The sequence below is a fragment of the Puma concolor genome, chromosome B2, assembly GCF_028749965.1.
Source record: "Puma concolor isolate L17-30 chromosome B2, mPumCon1.1.hap2, whole genome shotgun sequence".
NCBI classification, from domain to species: Eukaryota; Metazoa; Chordata; class Mammalia; order Carnivora; family Felidae; genus Puma; species Puma concolor.
Genome location: NC_141671.1, coordinates 33017778 through 33042810, shown reverse-complemented (window position 1 = coordinate 33042810; position 25033 = coordinate 33017778). Strand labels below are relative to the sequence as shown.

Sequence of the window (25033 nt, the reverse complement as noted above, 5' to 3'; positions counted from 1 at the left end):
AGCGGTTGGAGTAAAAAGGCCAATCAGGGGCCGACTCAAGGTTATTTGGCCAATCCAGACCCGGAGGAAGGGGGCGGGGTTTCAGGGGGACTGTCTGAAGCTGGGAGAGCAGGGCGATTAGATCCCGCAAACCTGCTAATGGCCACAGCTCAGGGGCGGAGCCTAAGCAGCGACGGCCAAAACCCTTCGCCAATGGGAAGGGCAGGCTTACGGAATTAAAGGGGAATGAGCGCTTCGGCCGAACCACCAAGTCCTGCGTTTTCAGCAGCGGAAGAGACCTGGTACCTTTAAGGTGGAATGAGACGGCTGTTCTTTAAAGGAGAAGTGGTCTAGTCGGCCGAGTAGTGCCCAGAGGCACGGGCGGGGTACCCGTCTGTGCCTTTAAAGCCGGAGGGGCGGGAGGCGGAGCGGAGGCGGAGGGCGGAGGGAGTCGGCGCAAGATGGCGGCGGGAGGGGCCCAGGCTGCGGCTCTGGCCGCCGAGTGAGGGGCGGGGGGGCCCGGGGGCGCGCGGCCCGGTAAGCGGGGACGCGCGGGGTTGGGGGGCGCCTTCCGGGTGGGAGAGGAGGTCGAAGTAGCGCTTGGGGCGGAGCAGAGGGGGGCGGGGTCCTGTGTGGGCGGGGGTAGGCAAGGGGCGGGGCCGAGAGAGCCACGGGGGTGGGCCTTGAAGAGGCGGGGCCGAAAGGGCCAAGGGGCGTGCCCTGAAGGGGCGGGGCTAGAGGTAAGCTGAGGGGCAAAGGGGCCCTTGCTCCCGACAGAGCTTGGGGGGGGGGGGGGAGGGCATAGCCTAAAAAGACATGGAGGGAGGGATGGTTTTCGGTACAGGAACAGACTTGCCCCCCTCCTAAGAAAAGGTTGCAAAACACCAGTAAGGTAAATTTTGGAAATTCAGGCTTTCAGGCAAATGGGAAATTCTGAGGGGAGGCACCCCACTCCCCAAGAACACCTTATTTCTCTAATCTCCAAGGAAAGAGCACTGGATTAGGAGTCAGGACATCTGTGTTTCCTGGCACTGCCACTTACTGGCTCTGTGACCTTGGATAATCTCGTAATCTTTCCGAGCCTCAGTTTCCTCATCTGTCAAATGGGGTTGAGAGGAATACCTACCTTACAGTGTTGTGGGGAATTACTCGGATAAAGGGTATGAACATGTTTTTAAACTGTAGAGGGAAGGGCTGTGGTATTATGAGATGTTATCATTCTTCTCTCTTTTTCTTCCCAGAGACCCCCCCGGCCGCCCTCCTCCTTCCCTTGTTCCTGTGGCTGGGGGGGTACCCCCTCCCTCCACGCCATGGAGCCATCTCCTCTCTCTCCCAGTGGGGCAGCACTCCCCCTGCCTCTGTCACTGGCCCCACCCCCACTGCCCCTGCCTGCAGCTGCAGTGGTCCACGTGTCCTTCCCTGAGGTGACCAGTGCCCTTCTGGAGTCCCTCAATCAGCAGCGGCTACAGGGCCAGCTCTGCGATGTGTCCATCCGAGTGCAGGGCCGGGAGTTCAGGGCTCATCGTGCTGTCCTGGCTGCCTCCTCCCCTTACTTCCACGACCAGGTTTTACTCAAGGGCATGACCTCCATCTCTCTGCCCAGCGTCATGGACCCGGGCGCCTTCGAGACTGTCTTGGCTTCCGCTTACACTGGTCGCCTCAGCATGGCTGCTGCTGACATTGTCAACTTCCTCACAGTGGGGTCGGTGCTCCAAATGTGGCACATCGTGGATAAGTGCACTGAACTCCTCCGCGAAGGCCGGGCCTCAGCCACCACCACCACCATCACCACTGCTGCTGCCACTTCTGCCTCTGTCCCTGGTGCTGGGGTCCCATCGGGGAGTGGGGCCACTGTGGCCCCTGCCACCATGGGCTCTGTGCGCTCCCATGCCTCCAGCCGAGCCAGTGAGAATCAGTCCCCCAGCAGCAGCAACTACTTCAGCCCCCGAGAGTCCACTGATTTCTCATCTTCTTCCCAAGAGGCATTTGCAGCTTCTGCAGTGGGCAGTGGGGAACGTCGAGGAGGTGGCCCTGTATTCCCAGCCCCTGTGGTTGGCAGTGGCGGAGCTACCTCTGGGAAGCTGCTGCTGGAGGCAGATGAGCTCTGCGATGATGGGGATGGGAGAGGTGCTGTGGTCCCTGGGGGTGGGCTCCGGCGGCCCACCTATGCACCCCCCAGCATCATGCCACAGAAACACTGGGTATATGTGAAGCGGGGTGGAAACAGCCCAGCACCGGCACCCCTCGTTCCCCAAGACCCAGATCTGGAAGAGGATGAGGAGGAAGAAGACCTGGTGTTGACCTGTGAGGATGATGAAGATGAAGAGCTCGGGGGTGGCTCCAGGGTTCCCGAGGCTGGAGGACCAGAGGCTACCCTTAGCATAAGTGATGTCCGGACCCTGACTGAGCCTCCGGACAAGGGAGAGGAGCAGGTCAATTTCTGTGAGTCCTCCAATGACTTTGGCTCCTATGAGGGTGGGGGTCCTGGGGCGGGGCTTGACGATTCCGGGGGGCCAACCCCTTCCTCCTATGCCCCCTCCCACCCTCCGAGGCCCCTGCTTCCCTTGGACATGCAGGGCAACCAGATCCTGGTCTTCCCATCGTCTTCATCCTCCTCCTCCTCACAGGCCCCAGGCCAGCCACCAGGGAACCAAGCTGAACACGGGGCGGTGACCCTGGGGGGCACCTCAGCAGGGAGCCTGGGCATGCCGGGTGGTGCTGGGGGGACCCCTGGAGGGGCAGGCAGTGGGGATGGGAATAAGATCTTTTTGTGCCACTGTGGGAAGGCCTTCTCCCACAAGAGCATGCGAGATCGGCATGTGAACATGCACCTCAACCTGCGGCCCTTTGACTGCCCCGTGTGCAACAAAAAGTTTAAGATGAAGCACCACCTGACCGAGCACATGAAGACACACACAGGTCTGAAACCCTACGAGTGTGGCGTCTGCGCCAAGAAGTTCATGTGGCGAGACAGCTTCATGCGCCACCGGGGACACTGTGAGCGCCGGCACCGCCTGGGCGGGGGCGGACCCGGACCCGGAGGGCCCGCTGGGCCAGCCCTGCCGCCCAAGAGAGAGTCTCCTGGAGTGGGTGGGGGCAGCGGCGACGAGGCGAGTGGGGCCACGCCCCAGTCCAGCCGAAGGGTCTGGTCCCCACCCAGTGTCCACAAGGTGGAGATGGGCTTTGGTGGAGGAGGAGGAACAAACTGAAGGGGGGGCTCCTGGAGGCAGCTTTCGGGGAAGAGGAAACCGGGAGCACCAGCCAGGGGCGCTGTGGCCCTCAGGTGATCTCCCACCACGCTTACTGTCTTCCTTATCTCTACCGGACTTGTATATATTTTGGAGGGGGAACAATGTTGCACCATCGGCCACCCCATTCCATCCCTCAGCCCCTCTCCCACAAAGTATCCCTGGAACTAAGTCCTTCCTTTCCCTCAGCTCCAGACTGGGGCGCATATGGTGGTGGGGGGAGGGAAAGGGGCTATGGAGCATCCTGGAGTCACAGGGTCAAGGGTCAGGTGGTTGTAGTCTGTACCTGAAGTCTGTGTTTGTGTTGTTGTGGGGACCAGGTTTTGAGCCCCACCCTTGTCCTAGAACCTACCCCACCCCGCTAAGGACGTGCCCTTTATTTCCACCCTAATCCCTCCTATCTCTCCTTGGGGGACCTCCAACTGGATTCTCATTGAGGAGGGAGTGAAGACAAGGAGGGAATATAAGTCGTAAGAATACAAGGTTTTTATTTTAAATCTTATTTTTTTTAAAATGGTGATTAAAATATTTATTGGTCATTTCACTTGGCTTGCCAACAGCCCCTATGTGTTTGCTGGGGATCCGAAGCAGGTTGGGGAAAGCGGAGTAACGGTTCTCTAGGAAGTAGTTTCTGGAAGGAGGGCACCGAGGGGGAGCCTAGGGTTGGGGAGGGTTTCTGGAAGTGGGTGGTGCTGTGTGGTCCAAGAGGGAGGGGCAGGGCGGGGCGGGGCTGAGGTCCCCAGATCAGAACTGGAGATAGTGTTCCGGGATCTGTGCCTGGCCTGTGTGGAAAGCACCTGCCTCCCACGTGGCCTCACCCAACCAGAGGGGATTTCCGGCGACTCTCCAGCCGGCCTTTCAAGGAAAATGAAAGTGAAAGGGAGAAGTGGAGGTTTCAGAGCTGAGCAGATCGCTGCGCCATGAAGCCCCTGTCTCTGCTCCTCTCCGTGGCTTTGGGTGAGCGAACCCCGAGACTCTGCTCAAGAACAGGGAAGAGGCGGAGGGAGGTGACCCACCACGCGCCAGACGCGGGGGTGCGGGACGAGGGTCGCCTGACCTCTGGACCGCTCCCTCACTCGCGCCCCTCTCCTCCAGGCTTGGTGACCGCCGTCTCGGCGGGACCCGCGGTGATAGAGTGCTGGATGGTGGAGGACGCGGGCGGGGGCCGCCTGACCAAGAAACCCGCCGCACTGCTGCTGCGCCAGGGCCCAGGGAGACTACCTCCCCGGCCGGACCTCGAACCCGAGCTCTACCTCAAAGTGCGCGGTGAGTCATCCCGGACTCGCCCTCAACTCCCACTTCCACCGAAACCCCCTCCTCTTTAGGTCGCACTGTGACCTCAGGCCTCAGTTTCCCCTTGTAAAATGAGCCTGGATTACCTGTAAATCTCTCACTACTGGGTAGTTTGTGCATTTGGAATTCCCTGGACACTGCCCTCCCCGTCGCGTTCCTGGTGGTGACTACAGCAGCAATTCCCTTGTCCGCGCTCACAGACCCCGCGGGAGCCCTGCAGGCTGCCTTCAGGCGGTACCCCTCGGACGCCCCTGCACCACACTGCGAGATGAGCCGCTACCTCCCGCTCCCTGCCTCAGCGAATTGGGCCAGTGGCTTGACCCCGGAGCAGAGCTGCCCTCGGGCCCTGGATGGGACTTGGCTCATGGTCAGCGTGTCCAGCCCGATCTTAAGTCTCTCCAGCTTCCTGAGACCAGAGTCCGAGCCTCAGCCGGAACCTAATCTCATCACCATGGTAACAGGTAGCTGGGACGGGGAAGTAGAGGTGAACGGGTAGATTCTAAGGGTCTAGATCGGCCTGTGACTCGCTCTGTGGAACTTAATTGGAACTAATTGGGGCTTAGTTTCCTTACTTGTAAAGCAAGGCGGTTCGGCTAAGATTAAACAATCTACCGCTAACAGCTTATTCTAGCTCCTGCCCACTTGAAAACAACCACCCACAACCTGCGGTTTGGGGGTGGGGCTTCGTGGAGTTCGCAGGGGCAGAGCTTTGGGAAGAGTGGCTGACTTTCCCTACACTGGACGTTGAGTAACTTGTAAGGGAATGGGGTTTGGGAGGGGCTCAGAAGCAGGAAAATGTTTTTCTCCTCTCCTCCTGGATCTTTATCTTGCGTTTCACTCTGTTTCAAAAACCAGGGTTCAAGCCCCATCCGTGCCCACATCCGGAACTTCTGCACTTAGCAAAACAAAGGCTCTTGCGCTCTAGAGCGTTGACATTTTCTGACTGCCCCTTTCCTATAGTTCGTGAGGATGCGCTGATTCTGTGGTCACCAAATGGTGGACTTGGAGGAAGAGACAGGGCAGGAGACCTCCTGGTTTCCACTGCAAAGACCCATTTCTGTGCATGGTGCAATGCGGTTTTGACGCCCAGGAGTCTGGCACTTTGCCGAGAGGAGGCATGAGAAGGAAGTGGGCAGATAAAAACAATCAACTGGGTATCTAGGAGCTCACCTTTCTCGCAGCAGAAGGTGGGTAGGATATGAGTAGTCATTGGCTTCCCTCAATCTTGTGCGACTTTTTTTTAAAGTTTAAAGTTGATTTAAATTTTATGTATGTATGTATGTATGTATGTTAAGTAATCTCTACGCTCAGCCTGGGGCTCGAACTCAAGACCCTGAGATCAAAAGCCATATGCTCTTTGGACTGAGCCAGCCAGGCTTCCCTTGTGCCATTGTTTGTAAATGACACAGCCCAACCAGCAGATAAACCCCAGCTGAGGGCTGTACCCTCCCTTCCCTTCCCCAGGACCGTTTTCCTGCTACCCTCCTCCCTGAGAGTGAATCACCTACAGGACCAGGGAAAGGGACTCAGCAACTGCCTAATCACCTCTGCCTACACTTCTGTTCTTAGCTCCCAGGACTCACCCTAGGCAGGGGCAGAGGCAAACTGCCCCTTGTGGGGATAGTAGCTCTCTCCAGTGGCAAGGAGTATTTCCCAGGGCTTCTGGCTTCACTGAGGTGGGGGTGACAACATACTTTTTCTCTGAGTCTGTTTTTCCAACTGTAAAATGTGGATGCTGTTTCCTATCCGCCTTTCTGTTGTGACTATCATGTGACTATCATATCACTCTGTTAATGTATTCACTGGTTCAATATTTATTAGCACCAAGGATAAATTAGGGCCCAGTGGTTCTCAGTCCAGGCTGCAAGTAAGAGTCCTGTTGGAAGTTTCTAAAATGTACTGAATATAGGGACGCCTAGGTGGCTCAGTCAGTTGTGTTAGCCTCTTGCTTTAGGCTCAGGTCATGATCTCATGGTTGGTGAGTTCCGGCCCGAGGAGGGGATTTTCTCTCTCTCTCTCTGCCCCTCCCTCATTCATGTACCAGAGCTCACTCACTCTCTCAAAATAAATAAATAAACTTAAAAAAATAATAAAATACACTGAATCCTACCACTCCAGGAGAATTAAGTCAGAATCTTGGGGTAGCCCTGGACATTTTTAAGAGTCAAGAACACGATCAGGGGGCACCTGGGTGGCTCACTCAGTTAAGCTGCTGACTCTTGATTTCCACTCAGGTCATGATCTCAGGGTTCCTGAGTTTGAGCCCTGGGTCAGGCTCTGCAGGACCTTGTCTGTCTCCCTCTCTCTGCCCCTTCCACTTGTGTGTGCTCTCTCTCTCTCTCTCTCTCTCCTCTCTCTCTCTGGAAAACAAAAAAAAAAAGGTGATCAGACGTAGATTCTGCTCTCTAGAAGGTTCTCAGCAGGTTTGTCATGGGTAATTGTAATGTAGAGTAGAAAGCAATTTGGGCCATTAGAGTAGTACAGATAGGGAGCCATGAGAGCGCCCAGGTGGGACAATTCTCTGCTTCTCACAGACCCCTGGGGGTAAAAACTAGTTGCTGTGCTCAGTCTTCCTTTTCAAGCATTTCTGCTTGATTAGGGATTTAAGAAAATTAAAGTTGTTGTTTTAACGTAAAATTTAAAATGTATCTTTCTAGTGTCACAGATCATTGGTAATTTTGCTAATACACATTTAGACAGTATTTCTTATCAAATACTTCAAAATGTTTGTTGACAAATACACTGTCCTAACGCAGTTTGTGTGTATGGTATTTAATTCTCTTTTTTTTTTTTTTTTTTTTTTTTTAACTTAACTTGAACTACACATCGTAGGTAAGGTCGTGGCTTTTGGCAATGTGTTAAGTTTCTTTTTTTTTTTTTTTAATTTTTTTTTTTTCAACGTTTATTTATTTTGGGGACAGAGAGAGACAGAGCATGAACGGGGGAGGGGCAGAGAGAGAGGGAGACACAGAATCGGAAACAGGTTCCCGGCTCTGAGCCATCAGCCCAGAGCCCGATGCGGGGCTCGAACTCCCGGACCGCGAGATCGTGACCTGGCTGAAGTCGGACGCTTAACCGACTGCGCCACCCAGGCGCCCCTAATTCTCATTTTTTAAAAAACAATTGTGGGGCGCCTTGGGTGGCTTGGTCGGTTAAGCGTCTGACTTCGGCTCCGGTCATGATCTCACGGTCCGTGAGGTCGAGCCCCGCGTCGGGCTCTGTGCTGACAGCTCAGAGCCTGGAGCCTGTTTCAGATTCTGTGTCTCCCTCTCTCTCTGCCCCTCCCCTGTTCGTGCTCTGTCTCTCTCTGTCTCAAAAAAAATAAAACGTTAAAAAAAATTAAAACAAAAAAACAATTGTTATGGGAAATTTCAAAGACCTATAAAAGTAGAGAGAGTGGTATAATGAACCCCCATAGGCCCATCACCCATCTGTGTAGATATCGTTGTTCCACCAATGCTCCCCCCATCTATTTTCTTTTTTTGGTGTTTTAAAGTATATATATACCAGGCATCATGTGATTTTACTCCTAGTTACTTCAGTAAGCATCTTTATCAAGTAAGGACTTAAAAAAAAATTTACAAGGGCACCTGAGTGGCTCAGTCGGTTGAGCATCCGACTTCAGCTCGGGTCATGATCTCACAGTCTGTGAGTTCGAGCCCCATGTCGGGCTCTGTGCTGACAGCTCAGAGCCTGGAGCCTGCTTCAGATTCTGTGTCTCCCTCTCTCTCTGACCCTCCCCCATTCATGCCCTGTCTCTCTCTGTCTCAAAAATAAATTAACGTTAAAAAAAAAAATTCAGAAAACCATTGGGGTACCTGGGTGGCTCAGTTGGTTAAGCTTCTGACTCTTGATCTAGGCTCAGGTCATGATCTCACTGTTCGTGAGACCGAGCCCCACATAGGTCTCTGCGCCGACAGCTCAGAGCCTGCTTGGGATTCTGTCTCTCCATCTCCCTCTGTTCCTCTGCTGCTCACACTCTGTCTCTCAAAATAAATAAATAAACTTAAAAAAAGAAACATTGTCATAAACAAACCACACAATAATTCCTTAATATCAGTTAATTCCTAGCCCATATTAAAATTTTCCCAGTTGTCTCAGTGATGTTATTTTACAGCTGGTTTGCTTGAATCAGGGTCAAAAACAGTTCTATATATCATATTTGGTTGTTGCATCTACTTGGGTTGCTTTAACAAAATATCACAGAATAGATGTCTTAATATTTATTTTCCCACAGTTCTGGAGGCTAGAAGTCTGAGATCAAGTCTAAGATTAAGGTGTTTGCAGGGTTGGTGTCTAATGAGAGCTCTCTCTTTGTGGTTGCAGATGGCCACTTCTGGTTGTGTCCTCATGGAGGAGAGAAAGTGAGCTCTGGTGTTGCTTCCTTTTCTTAAAAGGACACCAGCATATCAGGTTAGGGCCCTATGTTAATGATCCCATTTAACCATTATCACCTCTTCACAGCCCCTATCTCCAAATACAGCTTACTCTGAACAACTGTGTGTATTGGGGGTGGGGGGTGGCTATAGGCGTTGACCCCGCCCCCAGCAGTCGAAAATCTCTGTGTACTTGACTTTCCCACAACTTAACCATTCATAGCTTACTGTTGACTGAAAATCTTACTGATAATGTAAACAATGATTAACACATGTTTTGTTATATGTATTACATACTGTATGTTTACAGTAAGCTAAAGAAAAAATATTATTAAGAAAATTAATCATAGGGGCGCCTGGGTGGCTCAGTCGGTTAAGCGTCCGACTTTGACTCAGGTCATGATCTCGCGGTTTGTGGGTTCCAGCCCCACGCTGGGCTCTGTGCTGATGACTTGGGAGCCTGGAGCCTGCTTCGGATTCTGTGTCTCCCACTCTCTCTGGCCCTCCCCTGCTTGTGCTCTGTCTCTCTCTTAAAAATGAATAAACATTAGGGGCGCCTGGGTGGCGCAGTCGGTTAAGCGTCCGACTTCAGCCAGGTCACGATCTCACGGTCCGTGAGTTCGAGCCCCGCATCGGGCTCTGGGCTGATGGCTCAGAGCCTGGAGCCTGTTTCCGATTCTGTGTCTCCCTCTCTCTCTGCCCCTCCCCCGTTCATGCTCTGTCTCTCTCTGTCCCAAAAATAAATAAACGTTGAAAAAAAAAAAAGAATAAACATTAGAAAAAAAAAAAAGAAAATCATAAAGAAAATACATTTATAGTATTGTACTGTAAAAAAAAAAAAACCCAAAACCCTGCATATAAGTGGACCCTCACAGTTCAAACTTGTGTTGTTCAAGAGTCAACAGTTTAGTCACACTGGCCAGGAAGGCTTCAACAATGAACTTGGGGGGTGGGGTGGGGCGCGTATCACAGGCATTCAGTCCACAACAGTTTTGTCTCTTGTCTCTTTTATTCTATAAGTGCTCCCCCCAGCCCCCCAAATGGTACTGGTTTGTCACTTGTTCTGTAGAATTTCCTACATTCTGTATTTGGCCAAGTATTTCTTCATCGTGTCACTTGATTAGGTTTGGATTTAAATTTTTTTCTGTAATACTTTATAATAGTTGTTACCATTCACTTTATTAACAGCAAGCAAAAACCTATGTAATACAAGCCATAAAAACAGGTACAAATTTCCATTTGTATTTTTCAGAGTCCAGTTTGTAGGATGCAGGTCTAAAATTGCTCCATCAACCCATTTTAAAGTTTATTTATTTATTTAGTGAGAGAGAGCGGGGGAGGGGCAGAGAGGGAGAGAAGGAATCCTCAACAGGCTCCGCACTGCCAGCACAGAGCCCGGTGTGGGGCTTGAACCCCCAAACCGTGAGATCATGACCTGAGCCCAAACCAAGAGTCGGACACTCAACCAACTGAGCCACCCAGGTGCCCCTCCATCAACCCATATTAAAGAGCACTGTTAGCTTCAGGGTTAACCTGTAAAACCTTCAGATTTTATTAAAATCGTATGGGTTTTTGACAATTCAAGAGTCTGTTTTTGGATTTTAATAAACTAAGTGAATTACCTACTTTATTTTTAATTTATTCAACAAAAACTCCCATAACATTGAGAGAAGTTTAACCTTGTAGTGCTCAGAAACTAGGATTAAAAATTGCATAATCACAAGAGAAGAAAGAGGACTTTTATGGGAAGGACCCAAACATCCTGGGAGGAGGTAGCAGTGGACCTGACCTTGTGGGACATGAAGTATTTAGATGTTTGGGAGAAAATGGGGAAGGACATTATAAACCGAAGGAACCTATGACCATAGCAAAGGATGGCCCAATGATTAGAGTTTCTTTTTTAAAAATTTTTTTTTAAAAATGTTTATTTTTGAGAGGTGGGGGAGGGACAGAGAAAGAGGGAGACACAGAATCTGAAACGGGCTCAGGCTCTGAGCTGTCAGCACAGAGCCCGATGCGGGGCTCGAACTCAAGAGTTGTGAGATCACGACCTGAGCCGAAGTCAGACGCTTAATCAACTGAGCCACCCAGGTGGCCTGATTAGAATTTCTACTAGTCACAAGAAAGGGATTCTCTAGAGCCGGTCCTTAGGGTGCAAGAGAAGTCTGGACAGATAGGTTGGCAGGTGGATTATCAAGTACCCTGAGATCTGGGCTTTATAAGTGATAGCGAACCATCAGAAGTGTGTGCGCCATTGTCCCAAAAGCCAGGCTTTTTTAAACTTAATTCTTACAAAAGTAGGCAAGGATCAGATCACTGGACTAATGAGAAAAATATAGATTAAATGATTTCTTCGAGATACCCAGCAAGTCTGTGGTGATGATGATGACAACAGTAATGAAAATAGTAACACCTGACATTCACTGAGCATTTTCTATGGCCAGGTCTTATTCTAAGCATTTTATAGACATGATCCCATTTTTTCCTCTCAACAGCCATAGGAACTAGGTACTGATATCATCTCCATGTCACAGATGAAGAAATCTGAGACAGAGCACTTTGGTAACTTGTCCAAGAACAGCTTGTAAGAAGCTAGGCCAGGAATGGAGCCTGGGCCATTTAGCTTCAGCCTGTGCCTTTAGTTGCTGGCTTCCTAGGCAGCTGGGTTTTTTAAACAGGCAAGTGACTGGATCAGAATTGTAGCGACACTGTGTGGCTCCAGTGTGGATGATGAATCGAAGAAGAGAGAGACCAAGGATAGGAAGGCCCGAGAGGAGGCTGTAATTGTCCAAATGTATGTTGGTGAGAACTTGAGTTGGAAACAGGTGAGGTCTATTTGGAAGACAGAATTAGGGCCTGGTTGGGATAGTACACAGTATGTTATGTTTGGCAATTTACTCATCGTCTCCCTTACTAGACTGTAAGAAATCTGAAGGCAGGGACTGCCTGTCACTGCTCAGTCCTCTGCCTTGAACATCACAGGTACTCAATAAATATTAGTTGAGTGAAAGCATTAGAGAGGATGGAGTCTTAGTGACTCCAAGCCCTTTAGCATGGGGAGTCGGGGGGGGGGCGGGTGTGGGGCTGGTGGTGATCATTCATCAAGGCAGAGAGAATGGGCATTGGAGCAGGGGGAGGGAATGTTGATGGGGAGAGATGCTGTCGAGTTGGGGCACGTTCGGTTGGTCTGGCTGATGGTCAAGTGTAACCACAGCAAACACTTTGGTAGACTTACTGTATTCTGGGTACCGTTCTAAGTGCCTTTCATACATAGGTGCCTTTGTTATCCAGAATCAGGAAATGAATAATTCCGGGTAGCAAGAGGCATTATATGATTTAAACTTCACTACAACCCCGTAAGATAGGCACTGTGATCATCATCATTATTCCCACTTAGGAGATTCAGCTGAGCCACGGAAAAGTGAAACAACTGGTCTACAGGACCATATAAATAGCAGTCAAAAAGTACTCTGTACGGCACCATAGGATTGACATCCCTGAGTCTTCAGTCTTCACCAGTGACAAGAGTGAGCTTTAAGGCTTTAAGGCCTCAAAAGCTCTTTAAAGCCTAAAGGCTCTTGAAGGGTGGTGCATGGGGACTGGGCTGGTTCAGGCTGTGTCAGAAGTGCTCTCAGAGCCCACTGAGTGGGCTGTGTGCTCAGCCCAGCCTTCAAGGACTGTCCCCACTCCCTGCCCCTATTCATCTCTAGCTGTATCTGCTCACTCTCAGCTACTTTGGGTCCCACCCAGTCCCAGAACAAAGGGGATTTGCAGGGAGGACTAGAAGATGGAATCAGAAAAGGAGGTGTTCTCTGAGGGCTGGGTGAATTCTAGTTGTATCTTCCCTATAACTCTATTTGTCTATTTTTCCCTTTCTTTTTCTCTCCCTCATGCCCTTTCCCCTCCCTCCTCTCCCCATCTTCCTCAGCTGTGCTGACTGTCCTCACCCACACCCCCACCCCTCGGATCCGACTGGGACAAGATGCTCTGCTGGACTTGAAGTTTGCCTACATGCCCCCCACCTCTGAGGCCGCTACATCTCTGGCCCCAGGTCCCCCTCCCTTTGGGCTGGAGTGGCGACGCCAGCACCTGGGCAAAGGGCACCTACTCCTGGCTGCAACGCCTGGGCTGAGTGAGCAAATGCCACCTGCCCAAGAGGGGGCAGTGGCATTTGCTGCTTGGGATGATGATGAGCCGTGGGGTCCGTGGACTGGAAATGGGACCCTCTGGCTGCCTGCAGTGCAGCCCTTCCAGGAGGGCACCTATCTGGCCACTGTACACCTGCCATACCTGCAAGGGCAGGTCGCTCTGGAGCTTGCTGTACAGAGTGAGTTGGGGTCCAGGGGTCCCCACGGGTAAAGGATGGGCACTGGCATTATGGGGACATCATGATGGAAGAGGGATAGGGGAGAAGAGGGTGCTGGGCGAGTGATGGGAGGTAGATTGGGGTCCCTGGGCTTCCGAGGGGCAATGGTGGAAGTCCCTGGGAATCTGAGTGACTGGGATAAAGGTTCCCAAATCTGAGGAAGAGGTGTCCCTGGGATTGAGGGTTTTAGCATGGGAATCCCTCTGAAGCACCAGTGGGGAGACAGCGGGTTCCCCATCCTAGGAGAGAAAAACTCAAACCCAGTTTGGGGGAAGCCATGGGGCAAACTGAGGGTCTCCATGGGAGGACAATGTGGATTGATTCCCCCCCTGCTCCTTTCATGTTTTCTCCCCAGAGCCACCCAAAGTATCCCTGACACCGGCACCTCTTGTATGGGCTACCCGGGGGGAGGCACCCCCCCAGTTGCAATGCCTCGTGTCCCACTTCTATCCCTCTGAGGGTCTGGAAGTGGAGTGGGAGCTCCGAGGTGGCCCAGAGGGCAGCTTTCAGAAGGCTGAGGGGCAGAAGTGGCTCTCTGCCCTGCTCCACCACTCAGACGGCACCGTCAGCCTCTCCGCGCACCTGCAGCCGGTCCCCGTAACTGCCGAGCATCATGGGGCACGCTATGCCTGTCGTGTCCACCACCCCACCCTGCCGGCCTTGGGGCGCAGCGCAGAGGTCACCCTGGAGGTGGCAGGTAAGAGCCAGGAGGAGGATGGAGTGACCGGAGCGGGGAGGGGGGGCAGGGGAGGGGGCGGGTGCCCCGGGAAGATACTAAGGGGTTCACTTTTCTCCCTTCCACCTGCCAGGTCTGTCTGGGCCCACCCTGGAGGATGGTGTGGGCCTCTTCCTGTCTGCCTTTCTCCTCCTCGGGCTCATCAAAGCACTGGGCTGGGCTGGTGAGTGTGAGTCCCACCTAGACCCTGACCCCCACTGTGACCATGACAGTCCCTGCCTACTCCCAGAAGCCTGACACCTATCCCTCTCAATCTCATCTCCCCCATCCCATCCCATCCCATCCCTCACTCCCCCGTCCCATCCCTTCTCAATCTCTCTCCACAGCTGCCTACATGTGTACTTCGAAGGATTCAAAGGAGAAGGTAATAGCTCTCCTCTTCTTTTCTTTCCCTTTTCATTTGAGACCCTCCCTGCAACTCCTCACTGGTAGAGGAAGGCTCTGGCTTCCACTGGCATGGCGGGCAGAACCTGAACTTGGAATTCACACACACCTGGGTTGACTCCTGCCACTTTGAATATTCCACTTAACCAACACCTCAGTTTCCTTGGGTGTGAGGGTAAAAAAAAAAAAAAAAAATTAGGCAGCACTGTCCAACAGAAATATGATACAAGCCACATATGTACATTTAAATAATCTAGCAGCCACATCAAAAAGGTAAGAAGAGGTGCACCTGGACGGTTCGGTCAGTTAAGCGGCTGACTCTTGATCTCAGCTCAGGTCTTGATCTCAAGGTTTTGAGTTCAAGTCCTGCATTGGGCTGCACACTGGGCATGAAGCCTACTTAAAGAAAAGCAAAAAAAACCCCCAAAAACAAAAAACATCAAAAAAAAAAAACCCGGTAAAATTTTTTTAAGCGATTAATTTTGAGAGAGAGAGAGAAAGCATGTGCACACGTACAAGTTGGGGGTTGGGTAGAGAGAGAGAAGGGAGACACAGAAGCCGAAGCAGGCTCCAGGCTCTGAGCTGCCAGCACAGAGCCCAACGTGGGGCTCGAACTCCCGAACCACGAGATCATGACCTGAGCCGAAGTCAGATGCTTAACTGACTGAGCCACCCAGGCGCCCCTAAAATTAATTTTAATAATACTCTTTCAGACTAGGCACATTTCAAATGTTCAAGAGACACATGTGGATGGTGGCTACTGTATAGACAGCAGAGCCTCTGAAGGCTGTTGGGAGGATTAAGCAAAAGCCCTTGGCAGTATCTGCCAGGCAGAAAACCCCCTGAAACTGTGAGCCCCATTCTTCTGCCACCCTCTGTGCCCATGATGGTGCATTTATCTCTGGACTGATCATGAGCATTTCACGTCACTTCCTAAAATCCGGCATTCCTCACCTCCTTTTTATTTCTCTTCCAGAAAGCCCAGTGAGAACACTCACCACCATCCTGGGGAAGCCGCCGTCATCTCTGGTTTGAGCTACTGTACTAGCTCCACCAAATAGTACACCATCATCTGCTCATGCTCCCTCCAACCTCTCTCTCTCCAAGGAGCGGCTGGAATGCTTTTTTTAAAGGACACAAATCTATAGCATTTCCCTTCTTAGAGCTCTAAGGCAGTGGTTCTCGATTTTTGTTGTTGTTGTTTTTCATCCCTGGACCACTTAAAAACGGTCAGGAACTCTAAAGAACCTTTGCTTATGTGGGTTATAAACTAGATATTAATGATACTAGAACTTAAAACTGAGAAAAATTTAACACAAGAACACATAAGCACGCATTCCATTAGCTGTGAGAACGATGAGGTCAATACTCAGCTGCTGGAAAACTCCACAGTACATTGTTTTTAGAGAATGAGAATGAAAAAGGCAAGTAACATCTTAGTATTGTTATGAATAGCCTTAATTTCATAAACCCACTGAAACAGTCTCCAGGACCACTGGGACAGGCGTCACATTGGGGAACCAGTGCTCTAGAAGCTAAATCCGTTCTTGTCCTGGCCTGTGCATCTCCCACGTTGGAGCCACTGCTTGCCTCTTCAACCCCACCTCTGCCCTCCAGCCCTCCCCTCAGTGTTCACCACACCGATGGCTATTCCTTTTCTCCAACGGCTCCCACCTTCCCTGGTCTGTTCCCTTTGTCTGTTCTGCCCTCGCCTTCTCTGGGCTCCAGGACAGCCTCGTTATTCCCTCAGACCGCTGCGTGTTCCTCCTGTGCGGTTCATCAGTTGTATTTAAGTGATTGTACGAGTCGTTGTTAAATGCCTGTCTCCCTTTCCGGACCGTCGGCTCCTCAAAGGCAAGGACGTGCCTGTCTGTCCACTGCTGTGTCCCCGCTGCGGCACAGAGCCGGGCGCCCACTGGAGGGCGCTCATCAGAAGAAATTAGTCTTTTTTACATCCTAAGTATTGAACAGCAAGCGTTGGGTCAGGTAACTACTGGACGAAGGAAGCGGCGGCTTGGCCTAGGGACGTCCGAGGGGCAGGACAGTCGGCCAGGCCGCTGGAATAAAGTTATGCTCTGGTGCTCCCAACACCGTGTCTCCTTCCACCCCACGGGTCCCCTCTACAAGCACAGACTCTTACAGTCACTTCTGGTTCCTGCCAATCTCCCCGACCTCTCAAACGTTTTGGCGACACCCGATCCTCCGGAACAGTTCGGGGTCGGGCGCCACCCAAGGCGGGGAGGACGCCCTCTAGCAAAGTGCACTGGGGGTGGGCAGAAGGGAGCGCAGATACCGGCGCCGAGCGCCGGAAACCCGGGAGTGTCGAATCTGGAACCGGATGTGTCGACTTCCTGCTCCGCCCCCTTGCGAGAGGGCCGGAACCCAGCGCTCTTCGGAAAACGCGGAGTGGATTCCGGTCCGCTACACGCGTGGGTGTGGGTGGGGAGTGTAACCCCGCGGGGTGGAGTAACCGATCCCTCTCCACCTAAAGCGCTTCCCACGGTTGTTTTAGCCTCGGCGTTGTGTAGTGGGGAGGGGAATGTCAAATTCGACCCCTGTCCTCCCTCGGGAGTTGGAGGCCGGCATCCATTCCAATTAAGTGTGGGGCGAAGAGGGCTCCAGGATCCCCGAGTAGGGGGTCCCGAGCACAGCGGAGCTGGGGACCCGGGCTCCTGGGTTCTGGCCGCTGGGCATCCAGGGCTCCCCTAGTCCGCAGCCCTGGCTCCTGTCCTCACTTCCTTCCCTTTTTGGCTCCTGCTGTCGGAGCGGGCGGACGTGGGGGGGAGCGGAAAGGGCGGGAGGGCCCGGGAGCCTGGCGGGGGGGGTAACGGGGGTGCGGAAAAGCCGAGGAGGGGACTCGGTCCAGGGACTCGTTTGGGGACTGGAGACCGACGGGAACAGCGGCCCGGGACCCGCGCTGCTCCCACCATTCCCGAGCAGGTCAGAGCCAGAACACCCTGTGACCCTGCCCGTTCCCGTACTCGTGACCCCCTCATCCCCCAAATGCACCAGGGCCCCCCATATTCCACTCCTATGTTGCCCCCCCCAGGACCTCCATACGGTTACCTAGGCACCCACCCGCATCCCTCTCCTCCCCGATCCCCCGCGCCAACCTGACTCTCCACCTGCCCCCCCCTCCGTTTCTCCCTAGGCGCCCCCATGGCCCGACCCCGCTGATTCCTTCACTCGGCCATGCTCCCGCGGCCCCTGCGGCTGCTTTGGGACACGAGCCCCCCCGGGGGAGTCGTGCTGAGCAGCTTCCGGAGCCGAGACCCCGAAGAGGGTGGGGGCCCAAGTGGCCAGGGCGTGGGCGGGGGGCAGGAGGAAGAGGAGGAGGAGGAAGAAGACGAGGTGAGACGCGGGTGGTGGGAAGTCGGGGAGGTATAAATTTCGGAGACTCTCCACCTTTCTCTGGTGTCTGTGTGTCCCTTCATCTCTTTCCCTCAGCCTCCGTAATTTCCGCGCCTCTTGCTGGGTGGCTGCCTGTCTCCCCGCTGCGGGGAGTCCCGGAATTTCTGTGGTTCTCTGTGGCAGTGTGACTCAGGACCTGCCCGCAGGAACCTTCCCTGTTACTGCCAGAGCGTCTGGCTCTCTGTCCTGCGGGTCTCAGGCTCTACCTGCTTATGCCAGAGTGTGCCTGCCTCTTTGGGCATTGTGTCTTGGTCCCTGTCTCCCTCCTTGTTTTTGTTTGGCGGGGAGGGGTTTGTTTCCACAGTAACCGACTCCTCTGACTCTGGGATTGGGAGGGAACCCTTCGATTTTGTGACCCCTCCCCCTCTCCTGCTGGGCAATGAGTGGAGGCGGGAAGCCCAGGTTCTCCGACTTTGGAGGAAAGATCCCAGATTGAGTGTGTGTAGGGGGGTAACCAGCTTTCCTCCGGGACTAATGGTGGTGGCCGGAAGCAGGATTCGGGGCCTCAGGAGGGGCCAGAAATTGGATTCGGGGCCCCAAGGCCCTAGACTCCTGGGTCCAGAGACTGGGTGAGGGCAGGGTGACTGGCAGGGCTGGTTTTTCGGGATCGGTTGGGGGAGGGGCTGGGGCCACGTGACTCTGAGTCTGCGCCCCCCCCTCCCCCCCAATCATCCCAACTTCCCCTTCTCCTTCCTGTACTGGGATTTGAGCCGCCACCTCGAGGGGGTCTCCAGCATTGAGGGACCAGGGGGAAGGGGGCTAAGGGGAAGGACTATCTCTTAGGGCTCGGTCAGTTCCTGCGGGGGAGGGGGGGAGGGCGGAGCTTGCGGCTGTGCCTGTGACTGAGGTTCCAGCTTCTCAAGGTCTCTGCCTCTGGCTTTCTGCCTCTCTCGCTTCCCCTTGCACCTTGCTTCTGTGCTGTGTTGGGGTTCAGCTCTGGGGGGAAAGGGCCACAGCGGTCTCCAGGCCCAGGGTTCGTGCATCCCACCCACCTCCCCACTGCCACCCCCTCGACTCCACCGGGCCCTGAGGCGGCTTGGGGGGGGCTGTCTGGGCCCCAGTGGGGGAGACCTGGGGTCACCAGCCCCCCCCACCCCTCGCACTCGCTGGTACTGTCCCCCGCCACCACAGGTGAGGGGTACAGAGGGAGGAGTAGGGCCTGGGGGTGAGGGCTGGGGCCTGTGGGGGGTGGTGTCGGATTGTCTGACTTCCCCTTCCTTGCTCCTCCAGGCCCCTGTGTCCGTCTGGGATGAGGAGGAGGATGGTGCCATCTTTACTGTCACAAGCCGCCAGTATCGGCCTCTTGATCCCCTGGTGAGATCCTGACTTTGGCTTCTCACCTCTGACCCATCATCACCACCCAGCCCCCTTTCCTCTGGCCAGCTTTTTGGCCAGAGTGCTAAGTTGGAGGTCTAGAGACCTGGACTCTGCCATGTGACTTAGATCAAGTCTTTTGCCCTCTCTGAATCTCCTATGACGAGCCTGGACCATCTCCTAGGTCTGGGATTTTCCCCAGAGATCTAGGGGCAAAGGTGAAAAAAGGGTCAGTAATTGTCCTTCTGTCTCCAACAGGCCCCAACGCCTCCCCCGCGTTCCTCTCGAAGGCTCCGAGCTGGCACTCTGGAGGCCCTGGTCAGACACTTGCTGGATGCTCGGACATCAGGGGCTGACGTGACCTTCACATCAGCTTTCCTGGCCACCCACCGGGCCTTCACCTCCACGCCTGCCCTGCTAGGGCTTGTGGCTGACAGGTCAGGGTCATAAGGGACCAAGATGGTATCTGGCTTTCTAAAGCCAGAAAATCCCACCAAAGTAGTCAAAGCCACTGGGGGTTGGGAAAAAATGGGCAGATAGAATCTCTTCTTCCAGGCTGGAAGCTCTTGAATCTCATCCTACTGATGAACTAGAGAGGACAATAGGGTGAGTGACCCCGACTGTTAACCTCACAGTTCCCTCTGGCTGAGCTGCAGCTTGATACCTGACCCCTGGCTGCTTCCCCTTCTCCCAGGGTAGCCATCTCTGTACTGTCAACCTGGCTGGCCTCTCACCCTGAGGATTTTGGCTCTGAGGTCAAGGGTCAGCTTGACCGGCTTGAGAGCTTCTTGCTTCGGACAGGGTATGCAGCAGGGGAGGGTGTTGGGGGGGGCAGCGCTGACCTCATCCGCAACCTCCGGTCCCGGGTGGACCCCCAGGCCCCAGACCTTCCTAAGTCCCTGGCCCTCCCCGGCGACCCCCCTGCTGACCCCACGGATGTCCTGGTGTTCCTCGCTGACCACTTGGCCGAACAGCTGACCCTGCTAGATGCGGTGAGACCCTGACCTCTGACCCCATCCCCCCCCCACCCCCTTACTAACCTCTCCCTCACTCCAGATCCTTTCCTTGCTTCCAACCCTTCCTGATCCAGCTCCCAGCTTCCTCTGTCCACTCAGTTTTGACCTTTCTCCCTTTCCCCTTGATTGTTACCCTTCACACCCTGTGCCCCTTTGGTTCCTTGGCCATCTGAGATCCTCACACCTTTGATATTGGAAGGCTGACCTCGCTTGACTATGAACCTTAACCTCTGACCTCTGCCCTGCAGGAGCTGTTTCTCAATCTGGTCCCCTCTCAGTGCCTGGGGAGCCTGTGGGGTCATAGAGACCGGCCAGGACATTCCCACCTCTGCCCATCCGTCAGAGCTACTGTCACACAGTTCAACAAGGTGGCAGGGGCTGTGGTCAGCTCTGTCCTGGGGGCTACCTCAACTGGAGAGGGGCCTGGAGAGGTGACCATTCGGCCACTCCGTCCTCCCCAGAGGGCTCGGCTCCTGGAGAAGTGGATCCGTGTGGCAGAGGTAAGAGAGAGGCTTGGCCTCGTTGGGGACCCTGGTGTTGAGAGAGAGGTCCCAAAGCTCTGGCCTGCCTCTGTGACCCCCACAGGAGTGTCGTCTGCTCCGAAACTTCTCTTCGGTTTATGCTGTTGTGTCGGCCCTGCAGTCCAGCCCCATCCACAGGCTTCGAGCAGCCTGGGGGGAAGCAGCCAGGTGGGGAGGATGGGGCACCGGCCTGGAGCTGAGGGCTGGGAAGAGGCGTGGGGGTGAGCCTGGCCCATCCTCAAGGTTGCTGCCTTCCACCCCTCAGGGACAGCCTCAGAGTCTTCTCCAGCCTCTGCCAGATTTTCTCCGAGGAGGATAATTATTCCCAGAGCCGAGAGCTCCTCCTGCAGGTGAGGCCCTATTCCCTGGTGTTCCCAGCCACCCCTGCTCCCCATGCGGCACGTGCCACACCTATATCTCCTTGTTCTGTCCCCTCCCTCCCCCCGCCCAGGAGGCGAAGCTGCAGCCCTCTCTGGAGCCAAATTCCAAGAAGGCCCCGAGGTCTGGCTCCCGGGGTGGGGTGAGTGACCAGTTGGGGGGTGGTTGTGAAGGAGTAAGGAGTGTGTGGGGGGCAGCAGACTGAGGGATGTAGAGGGGAGGCATAGCGGGGTGGGGGAATTAAATTTGTCCTTCAAGACAATGGGATAGGAAAGTGCAGAGCAATGGAGAGCTCTCAGATCAGGGGCGGGGGGTCTAATCCTGACCTCTGACCTCAGGGTGTGGTCCCATATCTTGGCACCTTCTTGAAGGACCTGGTGATGCTGGATGCAGCCTCCAAGGATGAGCTGGAGGTCGGTGGTGTGTGTGTTAATGTGTGCATTGTGATGAGGGAACAAATGGGCCTCAGGGCCAGACAGACCTTCCAGAAAGGTGCCGTGGGGTGTTAGCGCTTGAACTCCAGGGCTCGAGCCAGATTGCCAGAATTCTGGTTCTGTTACTTGGGCAAGTTGCTTGACTTCTTTGTGCCTAGTGATCTGTAAACAGGAAACCAGTGACAGTGTCTATGTCAGTCTGTTATTATGAGGATTAAGTGAATTAATGTTTGGCAAGTGCTTAGAACATGCCCTAAATGTAAGCATATGTAGCATTTGTTAAATAAACAAACATTGAGATCTTGGGCAAGTTCCTCATTCTCTCTGAGCCCTGATTTTCTCATCTATGAAATGGACACCCTTTCTACCTGTGACCATTCAATTTCAAGGGTAAAGTAGGGGGCTTAGGGCATGACGGGAGTGAGGGGGAGCCAGGGAAAGGACGGAGGAGTCAGAGGCCTAGTGAATGAAGTGTGTGTGAGTTGAATGTGGATGTGTGTGTGCTTGGAAAGGGGTAGTCTCTCTGTGGCAGGGTTGGGCTTCACCCCATCCCCATTATTTTTGCAGAACGGATACATCAATTTTGACAAGCGGAGGAAGGTGAGGGGAGTGCATGGGCCGGATGCTAGACATCTCTAGTCATGTCCCAGGAAGGGGAGGGAGATGGGGAAAGTCGGGGGTCCCTGAGTTTTGGCTCCTGCAGACTGTCGGCTCCTTCCTAGGAGTTTGCTGTCCTTTCGGAACTGCGGCGGCTCCAGAACGAATGTCGTGGCTATGACCTCCGACCTGACCCTGATATTCAGCGGTGGCTACAGGGGCTCCGGCCACTGACAGAGGCCCAGAGGTGACTGGCTGGGCAAGGTTGGGACTCCAGGGCTGGGGTTGAGTGTGGGGATCGGTGTGTCACATCCTGACTTCTGCCCATTTCCCCCCCTTCACAGCCATCGAGTATCCTGTGAGGTGGAGCCACCTGGTACCAGTGACCCTCCTGCCCCACGGGTGCTTCGGCCAACGCTGGTCATCTCACAGTGGACAGAGTGAGGGAGTCCGCGGTTAGGGGGGGTAGCATCTTGGGGAAGCTACTTGGGAGAAGAGCCCTTCTTCTTCTGACCCTCCCCGTCTCTTGCCACTCCAGGGTTCTGGGCTCTGTTGGAGGTCCCACCCCTCTTGTCTCCTGGGACCGGCCCAGTGTCGGGGGAGGTGACGTACCTGGAGCCCCTGCCCCTCTGCTGACGCGGCTGGCCCAGGTGAGCCCTGTTCCTGATCTCTGACCTCTGACTCAACACTGAACCTGCCCTTGTGAATGTTTCTTGCTTGACTTCTCTGCCTTCATGCCAGTCCCTCATGTTGTTTGTCCCCAGCACATGAAGTGGCCATCTGTCTCATCTCTGGACTCTGCCCTGGAAAGCACTCCATCTTTGCACAGTCCGGCTGACCCCAGCCACCTCTCTCCCCCAGCGTCCTCTCCCAGGCCTTCTCGAGGTCACCGCCGCTCTGCCTCCTGTGGCTCCCCACTCAGTGGGGGTGCAGAGGGGGCCTCCAGGGGGACTGGATGTGGGGGAGGGGGGCCTGGGCCAGGGGCCTCTGATTGCCGAATCATCCGAGTCCAGATGGAGCTGGGGGAAGATGGTAGCGTCTACAAGAGCATCTTGGTGAGGAAGCTGTGGACTGGGGGTAGGGGTGAAGGATGATGCCTTGTGGGGCTACAGGTGTTGTCTTAGGTTTGAATAGCCAAGAAGAGGATGATTCTAGTTTTAATTCTGACCTTTGGTTATGGCAGCTGTTTTCTTATTTATTTATTTATTTACCTTGAGGGGGACAGAGAGAGTGTGCGCACATAAGTGGGGAAGGGACAGAGGGAGGGAGGGAGAGAGAGGGAGAGAGAGAGGGCATCCCGAGCAGGCTCCATGCTGTCAGTGTGGAGCCCAGCTCGGGGCTTGATCTCAAGAGCCGTGAGATCATGACCTGAGCTGAAACCAGGAGTCGGATGCTTAACTGACTGAGTCACCCAGGCTCCCCAAGGTTCTGGCAGCTGTTTTATTTTAAAGGCTACTTTGCATTAGCTGCTGCACCTTGAATTTTGGTGGCCATATTAGATTTTCAGAACCAACAGCAGTTTTGTCATAGGGAAGCAGCCCTATTTCACTGGACACCATGGAGTATAGGCTTGTGCGGTACAGGGAACCACCGTATAGGGTTTCCCTGTTCATTCTAAAGTGTTTGACACCGGTAACCATTTTTGGTTGGGATCAGTGGTTAGAACTGAAAGGCTAGAAAGCAGAGGTGATGGCCAATTTATTGTCCTTTTGGTGTCTGTCCTACCAGGTGACAAGCCAGGACAAGGCTCCGAGTGTCATTAGTCGTGTCCTTAAAAAAAACAATCGTGATTCTGCAGTGGCTTCGGAGTATGAGCTAGTGCAGCTGCTACCGGGGGAGCGAGGTGAGAGGCCATGAAGGAAGTCAGATTTGGGCGGAGAGGGATGCCCAGCAGTGGGAAGGCGTCCACAACCAGGTGGTTGTGGGGGGAATGACCATGTTTGTTCTCGACACTCCCTCTCTGAACACACAGAGCTGACCATCCCACCCTCGGCTAACGTCTTCTACGCTATGGATGGAGCTTCGCACGATTTCCTTCTACGGCAGCGGCGAAGGCCCTCTCTTGCTACACTGGGTCTCACCAGCAGCCCCTCTGCCTCAGGAACTCCCCCAAGTGAGGGAGGAGGGGGTTCCTTTCCCAGGATCAAGGCCACAGGGAGGAAGATTGCCCGGGCACTGTTCTGAGGAGGAAGCCCTGCCGGCACAACAGAACTCATGGTGGCCATAGCAGATGTGGGTAGCCATCCTGAATGGTGGCAGTCATGTTGCACTGGGAAGAAACCCAGAAAGGTGGCCAACCACCCTGGGGCAGTGAAGTGCCACTGGTTTACCAGACGGCTGAGGGATTCAGCTTTGGGGGAACTGGTAATCTTGGTAACCAAGTTGGATACCTGTGTGTAGCTCCCTACCTTCCATGAATGCGGCACACAGCTAGTGGTAGAAAATGGAATCGGTTTCTGATTCCTGGCCACATTCTAGCATACCAAGGGCCAAGGAAAGGCCTGCAAGGAGGGAGAGAAGAAAAGCCTAGAGGCTCTGAGCCCTGGGGAGAGGGGATGGCAAGAAGTAGGTTCTAGTAGGAGTTCTTTTTCCTACTGTGGGGTTTCCTGTCACTGTGACAACACTAAGATAATAAACCAAAACACTACGTAAATTCTACTCCCTTGTCGTTGCAGTGTGTATGGTCTAGCTGCTGGGAGTGGGGGTAGAGAGTTGGCTGAAGGTAGACGCCAAGTAACAAGAAGGAGGCCAGTGTTTTCTCCCCATTTCTATCCCATTGCTGAAAGTGAGGTGTTGGTGAAAACAGTTTCCTCACAAGTTTTGTGAGGAAATTGCTCCCCAGCAACCCCTCCACCCCAGTCCTTTTATTTGCTCTTAAGTTTTTCTCTGCAGTTGTCACAGACCCATGTCAAGTACCACCCACCCAATTAAACTGATCCATATGAAGGACAACCCCCGGTTGAAAATTTGTAAGAAACAA

General features: G+C 53.8%; 3 protein-coding genes across 5 annotated transcripts; all 3 read left to right on the top strand.

Moving 5' to 3' along the window:
* The first annotated feature begins 94 nt into the window (after positions 1–94).
* Positions 95–3771, top strand: ZBTB22 (zinc finger and BTB domain containing 22). 2 transcript variants are annotated; one of them, XM_086706570.1, is made up of 2 exons: positions 95–292; positions 1221–3771. In XM_086706570.1, exon 2 carries the CDS (start codon positions 1290–1292, stop codon positions 3186–3188), a length of 1899 nt encoding a protein of 632 aa, XP_086562696.1. In that variant the 5' UTR covers positions 95–292; positions 1221–1289; the 3' UTR covers positions 3189–3771. The 2 variants fall into 2 exon arrangements, with proteins under 2 accessions (XP_086562696.1, XP_086562695.1); XM_086706569.1 differs by lacking the exon at positions 95–292 and adding an exon at positions 387–516.
* A 210-nt stretch (positions 3772–3981) lies between these two features.
* On the top strand, positions 3982–16470 carry TAPBP (TAP binding protein). 2 transcript variants are annotated; one of them, XM_086706574.1, is made up of 8 exons: positions 3985–4184; positions 4323–4493; positions 4721–4981; positions 12825–13223; positions 13618–13959; positions 14072–14161; positions 14325–14362; positions 15359–16470. In XM_086706574.1, exons 1-8 carry the CDS (start codon positions 4148–4150, stop codon positions 15368–15370), a joined length of 1350 nt encoding a protein of 449 aa, XP_086562700.1. In that variant the 5' UTR covers positions 3985–4147; the 3' UTR covers positions 15371–16470. The 2 variants fall into 2 exon arrangements, with proteins under 2 accessions (XP_086562699.1, XP_086562700.1); XM_086706573.1 differs by lacking the exon at positions 14325–14362 and having other exon boundaries at positions 3982–4184.
* A 716-nt stretch (positions 16471–17186) lies between these two features.
* RGL2 (ral guanine nucleotide dissociation stimulator like 2) lies at positions 17187–24711 on the top strand. Its single transcript, XM_086706568.1, has 18 exons — positions 17187–17322; positions 17534–17733; positions 19024–19107; positions 19366–19544; positions 19663–19713; positions 19802–20099; positions 20372–20623; positions 20709–20812; positions 20910–20994; positions 21096–21164; positions 21361–21435; positions 22024–22056; positions 22179–22300; positions 22398–22493; positions 22592–22703; positions 22818–23108; positions 23782–23896; positions 24026–24711. The coding sequence occupies exons 2-18, from the start codon at positions 17575–17577 to the stop codon at positions 24235–24237; spliced, it is 2337 nt and encodes a 778-aa protein (XP_086562694.1). The 5' UTR covers positions 17187–17322; positions 17534–17574; the 3' UTR covers positions 24238–24711.
* Positions 24712–25033: the final 322 nt, after the last annotated feature.

Excerpts from the sequence above, each read along its gene's own strand:
- ZBTB22 (XM_086706570.1), top strand. The coding sequence starts at position 1,290 with ATGGAGCCATCTCCTCTCTCTCCCAGTGGGGCAGCACTCCCCCTGCCT.
- TAPBP (XM_086706573.1), top strand. The coding sequence starts at position 4,148 with ATGAAGCCCCTGTCTCTGCTCCTCTCCGTGGCTTTGG. Across the intron at positions 13,224-13,617 it reads TCTGGAGCTTGCTGTACAGA|AGCCACCCAAAGTATCCCTG; the intron begins GTGAGTTGGGGT and ends TTTTCTCCCCAG. Across the intron at positions 13,960-14,071 it reads GGTCACCCTGGAGGTGGCAG|GTCTGTCTGGGCCCACCCTG; the intron begins GTAAGAGCCAGG and ends TCCACCTGCCAG.
- RGL2 (XM_086706568.1), top strand. The coding sequence starts at position 17,575 with ATGCTCCCGCGGCCCCTGCGGCTGCTTTGGGACACGAGCCCCCCCGGG. Across the intron at positions 20,995-21,095 it reads GCCGAGAGCTCCTCCTGCAG|GAGGCGAAGCTGCAGCCCTC; the intron begins GTGAGGCCCTAT and ends CCCCCCGCCCAG. Across the intron at positions 23,109-23,781 it reads GCGTCTACAAGAGCATCTTG|GTGACAAGCCAGGACAAGGC; the intron begins GTGAGGAAGCTG and ends CTGTCCTACCAG.